The following is a 10,131-nucleotide window of genomic DNA, read 5'->3' as shown; positions in this document are numbered from 1 at the left end:
CCCGACTACTCCACTGCATTGGATACGGTTGCCAAGACAAAGCCTTCAAAGTTGGCATCTGCCATGAATGGTATTTTAAGGCACTAAGCACACAAAAGAAAGGCTTGCTTTCACCACATGAATGCCCAAGAATGTTGTAGCAGAGTTCAGGATGACAAAAACAAAAACCAAAAACTAGCCTTCATCTACTTGGGAGAAGTATCTTGTCTGCAAAAAAGAAGTGGAGGCACACTAAGATACACATAGGTATTTCTTCTAGTAATGTCCTATTATTTTACTATTCTAGAATGCAATAAAGATGACACAATCCTCCAAACCATTGTCAGTGTATGAGTAGTGAAGTAAAAGAATAAATTGTGCCAGTAGAATAGGAGTACTAACAATTTAAATACAATAACACAGACACTGCATGCTTATATTACATTACAACATCAGGGAATGTTGCCCGAATAAGCTGTCGCATCACCTTCCATGACCACTTTAACGTTTTTACTTCCCACATTCATTATACCTTCCCTACATATAACTGTTGCCCATACCCCCCAATCTGAAATATTTAAAAAATTTTATCTCAAGTAATGAGTAAGTACTGAGCTATTCAGCAGCTCTCTACTTTTAAGTTTCCTATGTTCTTCTCACATATGTATGGCTGCATGACAAGATGAAATCTTTTCATTAGTCATCTCCAAAAGACCTAACTCCAGGTGTCAAGACAGAGCTCAGATTTCCTCAAGAAAAAAAAAAAAAAAAAAAAAAGGAAAAAAACCCCCAACCATTCAATATTGACAACCAAAGTCTAGGAGGACACCCTCCTTCTGGCACACCGTTACTGTGCTTTTCTCCAGTGCAGGAACTACAACTGCTTCTTCATCAGTCATTCAACAACACACAAACTGGCATCTCTCCCAGAAAATAAATATGCCATCTATATAACACATATGGCTTGTTCTAGCCTAAGGAGTAATAGCCTCAAGGATGCTCTCAGGCACAGCTTCTTCTGCAGAAGCACATCTTGCCTAACAAGAGATGGAAATGAGCGATGACTTTCTCTTCATTCACATACATTTCCAATGTACTTACTTTCTCAAATCCTAGCTCACACATGGAATTAGAGGCCTGCTGAAAAGCTTCCATCTGTTCTTGTTCGTCATGTGCATCCCACAATACATCACCAAAAACTTCCTCTTCAGGAGCAGGGGACTCCTCCTTATTACCCAAATCCTTGCCTTCCACTTCTGTCATTTCACACCCCAATATATCCTAAGTAAAAAGAAAGTTACATGGAGAAAATTGTTCTTAACAGTGCAGGCACATTTGGCGTTAGTCTCAATTTCACTGTGTACAAGTGCAGCTCTACTAACATCAACGTGCTTGTTTCCTTTTAGGTTAGCAGAGAACATAAAGTTAGCTTAACTAAGTCAACTCTGAATGCACAGGTCTCAAGACATTGGTTTTAGTCCTCCCAGGGTGGAAGCAATTCACCACAAGGGAGTATAAGGAGAGAGTGGACTATGCAATCTTTCCTTATCCTGTGATACGGATAGAGAGAAATTAAGACAATTTAGGCCACGAATAGATCCCCTTCCTCTGTTATTTCTGCTTCTGTTCATAAAAGCACTGCTCAGTTTTAGGTTTTATTTTCTACTTGCAGATTTCCTTGCTTGTCAGATATTAATGATAAAACACAAAAAGATCCTTTGAATTACATTTAAGTAGCACACAGTAATCACACTGACTTCATTTAGAATCATAAATCAGAGAAGAGACAGAAAAAGCTGAAATGCATCATGTACTCTACCTGTTTAATTATCTTTTCCACACAATTATAGATTTCATATGCTCCTTCCTCCACACCTCCAATGTGATCAATCATCTGAAAAAGTAAATGGCAAAGCATGACGCAACTCTGAACCCAACTGGCAGCAGTATTTAGGACTTCCAACAAAAACATTCTGGAACACATTTAAATCCCATTCTGTTGCATTCCCTACGTAGGATTCACTTTGCCTAAGCTTTTAAAAGCTGGGCATCTAGTTTCAGTTTTTCTCAACAGTTCTCTCTGTAGAGGGAAATAAATGGCAACCGATCTATTTTCAGATGGGAGGAATCTCTCTGGAGGTACACTTCTCTTCAGTGGTTACAAAGGGATCTTAGAAGATTAACTTTGCCATTTAAATAGTTAAACATAGGTGAGAAATTCTATCCTTATAGCATACGTTGGTTTGGGGTTTTTTTGTTCAGTGAAAATGCAGTGGCTTTTTTTCTCCCCTGCTAATGAAAATTTCATAACATTCATAAATTTAAGCTTCATCAATCTGTTCATATAACGAGCATGCAAAGCAATGAACATAACGCAGTTTCTCCTAAAATTTGGGACTATTAGCACTCAACATTGTTTACAGCAGGAAAGCAAGCCTTTTAAAATTCAATGCCATACCTTTAAAATGCCATACCTTTGCTTTGTTCATGTAAGAAATTTGCTCAATTAACTGTTGCACTGAGACTGAACTGACTCCGCCATCCTCCTTTCTGTGGTAAATTAGCCGGGGTTTTTCTTCTGGATTTCTCAAGAAGGCTTCTTCACAGTCCTCCAACAAACAACTAGATTGGAAATCAGCATTCTTGTGCTATATTACACTGCTGTAGTAAACAGTTCAATCAACACAAGCTCCGAAGATGGGTTTCACTGCAAAATCTAATTCAAAATTCGTATCTATTTACAACAAAGGGCATGCAAATATTTCAGTAGAGAATTTACGATAAGCTCTGAGGCAAGGAAAAGGTGAGAGAAATTTATGCTACTTGTACCAAAAACATTAAAACCATGTATTAACTTTTATGATTATTGCTTTGTAAATTGAAAATTGAGCTTCCTGTCACACCAATACGCAGAGTGAAAGGTAATTGCCTTGCAAGGAAAGAGCATGGATTCACACATGATTAATAAGCATCATATACATGCTCTGCCATCACTTATTTGAAGGGTCTGTTCTATTCCTCGGCCTTTTTAGGAAAAGTCCTTTAGTATTTGTCAGATGTAGGATAGTCTTTTAATTTACAGTAGTTGAAAAAGAGAATCATATACCTCCAAACTCAAAGGCACTTTGTAGTTATATATGTGAATGATATCCATGGATACCATTCCCAGCAATCCATTGTTGTTCCACAGAAGGAACTATACAACTTGGGGATGCTGCCAATAGCAGATAGGATCTCTCAAATATTACGTTCTTTATACAAGCACTACAATTTTCATCAGTTTTTCTCGGAGAATACTGTCGTCAGGAACACTCCTTTGTGGTTTTTTTTTTTTCTTGCATATTTTGTTCTTAAACATTTGTGACCCACATACATAAAACTGGGTTATTTGGCAAGTATCCCCTTGGAGTGTCAATACACTCTCAGCCACTGACATTATCCTTCTAAGAGAACAAATGTATGGCAGCTCTAGTGCAATTCCTCTATGAAAACAAATCAACATCTTCTGTGGTACCTGGCTGCTCCCTGAAGCACTCCACTGTTGCAAATCTTAGCTACCAGTGTCTTAAACCAGCTTTTAATTCTCTGCAGACAGATGTTTTATTGACAGAAACAGGAGGTCTAGATAATACAAGAGTATTTGAAATACCTAGAGTTCAAAATCTACCCCTAATATGAAACTTAACGCATATCAGTATTTTCAGGTTTTTGCATTCATACAGATTTTTTTGAATGACCAATCTGTGATCCTTAATATTATCTGTTCTAATCCCTTTTTCTCTCTTCCTTCAGCAAAAGGTCACGACACCCTCTCCCAAACATCAAAACCAAACTCTGCCCAAAATTCCCAAATGCATAAAAAAACCCAGTCCTAACACAATTCTAAAAGTATCCCTACTTCAGTGTTTTTCATTTAGTAAGTCATGTTTCTTCTTCTAGAAGGTTAGGAAATTATTCACTGAACAAACAGAACACATTGCATCACCACTTGTCATAAAACAACATGACTTCAGCAAATTAAGCTGTAGAAAGCTAGCATAAGGTACCACAGAGGAGAGACATGAAATCCGTCTGAAAAACAGCCAAAGATAGAAAATAGTATGTGACAGAATAAAATCAAAATACTACAGACAGGTGTAAGGTTAGATAAGCAAATGAAAAACACTGAGGACATTCACACCAGCCATCTTGAATTCCTTAGACTCCTGCAATACACAGGACAGAGAGCTGCTCTTGGAAAGCAAAACATTTCTGTGTTATGAAGACATCTTTCATGCTGTGTTTTAAGAGAATCTCTAGCTACAAGAAAAAAGAAACGATACAAAGCTGATATATTCTTTTAACTGTCTGCACTAGCAAACCTGAAGTTTGAAGGAGTATCGCTGTGAAGATACTAGCTTAGGAAATGTACTGAGCAAAGCATCACACATATTTCAATAAGCTATGCACTCTGCATAAATTAACAGCTTCCATTTGCTCTACCAGTCTGCAAAATACCTACCTTGGCAAAGTTAAATGCAGGAGCAAAATGACTAATGAACTTTTTTCAATTTCCCATTTTCTTACATCCTTAAGAGGCCTTTCATTTTCTGCTGAAAAATGAATAATTTGAAAGAAGTACCCCATTGTTTCACAGACTCTTTGAAGTTTTGGTGAGTAGTTCTGAAAGCAAATTTGAATAACAGTGCTTTATTATTAAATCTGCATAGCATTAAGGACCTACTAGATAAATCTCAGTCTCCAGCCCCAGCAACAGCTACTGCAACTGCTCCAGCCCCGGCAACCGACACTGCAACTACTCCAGCCTTAAACGGTGACACAGTTTCTTCCCCTGAAGACCTTGACAATACTTTCACTGACTTCACTGAAACCACACTACATCTACTAAAGCTTTCAAGAAATATTAGACAAACTTCTGAATAAGTATCACAGTGGAAACAAAACAGCATGTAAGTTAGCATAAGTTTGTGAGGTACTCACTCTAATGAAGATGTCAACTTCTGGTTGAGTCTCATCAGTACTAATAATAAAGCATCTTACTGTGTTACTCCACAGAGAGTGGGAAAACAGAGGAGTAACCTGTAATAAACTGGCAACAGCAGCATCCCAATCATCTGCCAATGAAAAAAAAAACCAAACACAACACAAAATGAAGCCTAGAGATCTCCACATCTGATTACACTGCCTAACAGGTAAGTTATCACCTCTTAACATTACAAATACTACATTTTATTTAAAATAGTACTAACATTTTTACTCACCTATTTTAATTTTATAAACTTGAATTTTGAGAACCCGTATCATCTCATAATGGCATATAATTTGATGATGTGCCAAAATAGCAGTGTCAAATATATGCATATTATGATTACAGTGATATTTCCTTTAAATAGGATCGATGAAACGTATCCACAAAATCAAGCAGGAATAATAAAATCACTCACAGTTGAACATTTTTTATTTTTTCCTCCAGATCTACATTTATTTCAATTAGACCATGCGAATAAATGACAGTAAAACATTATGGGAACTTCCTCTTCCTGAGATGAAGTCCATTGCTTTCTGTAGTACTGTATGCGAATTCCCTACAGAAGCAATGAATTTTAAAACTTTCTTAGGTTCCTAATTTTGTGGTCGTTCATTCTTTCAAGATAGGAGTATCTTCTCCTTTCAGGACCACATGGGATAATGAAAGGCTTAGTGTATGAAGCTGGAGCCACTGCACAGCAGACCCTCCCCTCCCACTCTCCAGGCACAGACTTCTGAATCAGAGCCTGAAGGATTGAAGAAAAAAAGGGAGAAACTGCCAGCAAAGTCAACTACACGCAGGAGGGATTCCAGGGCCAGCACAACAGCGAGGGAAACCAGAGCACCAGGAGACAATTTACAAGAGGCCATTTGGGAAACAAAGTTCAAAAGCACCTATTATTGACAAGAAAACATCTAACACTGATTCACGTAACAATGCACACATCCTGGTCTTGCCATCAGATTTCCATAAATGGTCCCCCACGCGGAGTCAAAACCCATGCAAATCCAATGAAAAAAACAGGGATATAGTTTATTCTAATAGGAATATAACGTTCATACTTGGGAAGTAGAGAATTTGAATACTAATGGAAAAAAGAACGCCAGCAGATACTGAAATAAAGATTACTATCTTCCTTAGTCAACATAAACAACAAAATGGTATTTGGTTTACTCACAATGAAGCACCATTCACTGGTGTTTGCTAAAATCACTGCTGCACATCCCGTAGTCACTAAATATATGACACATAACTTAGCATGTACAGCTACAGTTCCTTTTATTTTTACAAAGATTTCCAAATAACCCTTTAGTCATATTATTCAAGAACAGACAGAAAAGGAGCTAAGAAAGAAGAGAATTACTTAAGAATGGATAGAAAAATGACACAGACGTCTATACACCCAGCAAAACAAACCACCATTACTTACCCCTGTTTATATTTGCAAATGGTCCCTCAACGTCTATGGAGCTATGAGCAAATTCTGGCCCTCTGAAAGACTGCTGAAGTTGCATCATACTACCCATGGACGGCTCACTTCCCAAAGCTCCTCCGTTCCAGTATTCGGACTGTGCCCCAGTAGCTAGGAATTGGAAACACAAACAACCTCTTCATTGTCACTAAACAAGGTAAATTATCAGTCTTAAATACTCCAGCTGAAACCTACTGCCATATGCCACTGATCGTAACTTTTTCTCCTTTAGTCAATTTGCTCATGCCTTTGTGTGCTGTAGTTCTAAATGGGCGCTTGTCCAAAGTTAATGAGAAGCCATGCTCCTAAAGGAAGAGGTTATTTGCTAATATTCGTTATTATATAGATTGCTCACATCTGTTGAGTTCAAATGCCGACTTACATTACAAATCAGGAAAACAGTTCACAGTATTGCTGCAGTCATTTGTGCACATCACAAAATTGGCAACTTTTGTTCAGAAATGTTCCAGCACTGAAAAAGCGTAAAGGAGCTGTAGGTCAGGACTGAAATATATTCTTTATATGTGTGAAAGAGCTTTCACAGGACCTGCTCATAATATGCTTGGATTACACTTCTGCCAATCAATATACATCATTCAAGACACTAAAATCTTCCACGATGAAAATCAGGAAATTGAAAAAGACTCAGAAAAAGGTAAGAAGGGAAGTATGGTTTCAAGAATTAATTTAACACAAAAGAAGACAGAAAAAAATACATAAAAGTAAACAAGAGTATCTGTACCACTGAAGTTCAAACGAAAAATTACCATGCAAAAAGCTGATCACTGCGTTTTGAAACATTTCTACTTTTAGAGATTGCATATTTACACTCCTCCCAAGATGTGACTGGTGATACATCTCAATAAGCAAAACAAATGTTAAGCAACAGCACTTGCACGCAGTTTTTCCTCAGTAACCCTTCATGGTGCAAGAAGCAACGGTGGCCATCCTTAAGAGCATTAAGGTGCTGTCTTTTACAGTCATTGCTCTATTTTGAATCGGACACACAGTCAGTGGGCTGATCACATACCTATCTGAATCCTTCCCATGTTACCAAATACCTCTTACAGCATACACAACTTTTTGCCTTTTATGTCATTAAGTTTGCTAGGGCTTCCCTTTCAAAGCATTCTTCAATAAAATTACTCTTTTGGTTAGTTCATGTTTGTTAAATACCTGACTCTGCTATTCTGAAAAGTACAGCAGCCGAAACAGGCGTACTTCACCATCCATAGAGCATACGTCTATCTAAGATTCCCTCTAGTTTCAGGTGTCTCCAGTTTTTCGATCCTTTGGAACAATATCTCTCAGATCTAGAATTAGAAAACTCAGAACTGTTCACAGAACAATTAAAAAGAGTGTTCAAGTCACTATGTCTAGACAGTGCTCTATTTTCTCCATCTAGTCATTCATAAGACTAGAAATGTGGGGTTCCCACAACCTAAACCAAGTTTGTAAAGTGAGCTGCTTTTACCCTTTAAACTACTTTATGTTGCTTTTCATCTGGATTAATAAACTTTTTTCAAAAGAACATGAATATTTGTCTTGTGCTTTACTATTCAGAGACTTCAATCATGTTCCAACACAAAATGCTGGGCATGAAATTCTCACCCGTAACATCTGTACAATTATCGTCAGAATCAGACTCTTCGGGATCAAACACTTGGATTCCTTGGGCCTGGAGTCTCTGAAGTTTTGCTTCTAACTCTCGTTTGGCCCTCAGTAAGTCCTGAATCTCATTTTCTTTAGTTTCTCTAAAAATCTATGAGCAGGAAAGAAAAACAAAACAAAATGAACCATAAATCTTTTGAAATTCAGTATCAATTCCTGAATTCATCTACCTTCAGTTGGAAAAATACGTGTCTAGCATTCATTTAGCAGGCAAAGGCATGAAAACATGGACAAGAAGCCATCAGGAGCCTATAAAGGAGCAGGAAAACATAGTTTAAAATGATCTGGTTTTAGAGTTTTACCATTTTAAACCTTAGCATACTGTTCCGAAACTTAGAAGCCTGCATTAGTATGGGAACTTCATTAAAAACAGCAAGTAACTTTCTTCACCTTTTAAAGATTGTCTTCTAAAATCACTACATGTAGTAATTTTTTTCAAAGCTTCCCCTTTTATTCATCCATGTATTTTTTTTACATTTACATATAATCTCGTTTTTACTTTTTAATGTTGCGGAAATTTAAATTTCCTAAGATAGAAAGTGATCAAGCATCTCCAGCTGTCCTGTTTGTAAAATATTATCTAGATTTAAATTCAAAGAGATGAAATCTTCAAGTCTCATTTTCTTGAATAAGGTCAAAACCAATCCTCTTTTCATATATCTGCCAAACATTAACACCTGTTACAATTAAAGATATCAAGAATCTTGAAAATAGTGCAAAACCAGGACCTATTGCCCTGGTTTGGGTGGCAGAAGTATCATCATCTGCAGCAAGGGAAATGCAGAAGCATCAGCTTGGCCTTTCAAGTCATCCCACCAGAAAGTGCAATGGCTTTCGTCTTTAACCGGCTATCTATCCTACTTTAGCAGCCAAAAGAGATGCAGCAATACAGACTTTTCTTTAATGTAAGATAGAAGTGTTAAACATTACAACGCTATATATAACATTTATTCAGAAATAACGGAACTCTGTGTTTATACATTCCTTCAGCATGTGTCAGTTTGCAGTCCATGTTTTCTTGTCACTCAAATATGAATATATCCCTGTGTTCAAATAATGCATGAATTTAGTTTAAGATACATCACTGCATATTCTCCTTTTAATATTTAAAAAGTTATTTTCTACTTTTGCCTCATAGTTTTACAGAGAACTTTTGGTAGGACTATCTTAAAGTAAATAGGCAGCTACAGCATTGCTACTCTTTTTTTTTTTTTTTTTTAAAGAAGGGGCGGTCCTCATGAAAGCTATGGAGAAGAGTTTGGGGGGAAATGTGACTAAGTGACATCTATCTTCTTTTTGGTCATTTTCCCAGGAAAAGAAAAGTCAAGCCATACCTTGAATTGCCTTTTGACCTTGTCTCGATCGTGTTCAAAAGTAGCAGCTCTCTCCATGGCTTGGTATTTAGCTTCTAACGCACTTTCTTTCTCTCTAAGTATTTTCTGGTAAGTTTTCTGAAGTGCCTGAAAACATTCAATATACCATTTTTCTGAGCGAAAGCAATTGCTGATAAAAGGTTTTGGGCTACCTTTCAGGTCTGACTACAGCAATGTCACCCCAGCACCCTACGTCTCTCCTGACTCCAGAGAGGACAGTCTCCATCCCCAGAGGCACACGCTGACCGCACCTCCACGGCTCACCAGATCAGCACCGCAGCACCCACCATTCCCCCAGCACCTCGCCTTCCTTGGGAAGGAAAAGCCATCGCCCCCTGTGCCTCCCCGCCACAGCTTTCCTGGGAAGCGGGGTGAGTCCTTCGCCGCCTCACATGTACGGGCCCCCCGCTTCGCCGCTCCGTCCCCTCACCCGAGAGGGTGGCGGGAGCTACCTGCAGCTCGGCGCGCAGCCGCTTGTTCTCCCTGTCCAGTTTGGCCTCCTTCTTCACCATGGAGGCCACCTCGTTGTTCTTGCTGACGCGGAAGATGTCGTACTCCTTCTTCAGGCGCTCGTACTCGGCCACGCACTCCAGCTCCTGCACCGAGGC

The 10,131-nt window shown here is 38.3% G+C and overlaps 1 protein-coding gene across 1 annotated transcript; it reads right to left on the bottom strand.

The window, feature by feature from the left end:
• Nucleotides 1-1,080: 1,080 nt before the first annotated feature.
• Nucleotides 1,081-10,128, bottom strand: LOC104161031 (nephrocystin-3-like; the record flags this gene model as incomplete). Its single annotated transcript, XM_009699319.1, has 9 exons — nucleotides 1,081-1,260; nucleotides 1,799-1,873; nucleotides 2,454-2,601; nucleotides 4,481-4,641; nucleotides 4,960-5,093; nucleotides 6,438-6,590; nucleotides 8,091-8,241; nucleotides 9,485-9,610; nucleotides 9,976-10,128. Coding segments are annotated over 9 exons (1,281 nt in total), but the record flags the coding sequence as incomplete, so codon positions are not given.
• Between the last annotated feature and the right edge of the window lie 3 nt (nucleotides 10,129-10,131).

The sequence above is a fragment of the Cariama cristata genome, unplaced genomic scaffold, assembly GCF_000690535.1.
Source record: "Cariama cristata isolate BGI_N322 unplaced genomic scaffold, ASM69053v1 scaffold38854, whole genome shotgun sequence".
Lineage (NCBI taxonomy): Eukaryota > Metazoa > Chordata > Aves > Cariamiformes > Cariamidae > Cariama > Cariama cristata.
This window is presented reverse-complemented; position numbering and strand designations above follow the sequence as displayed.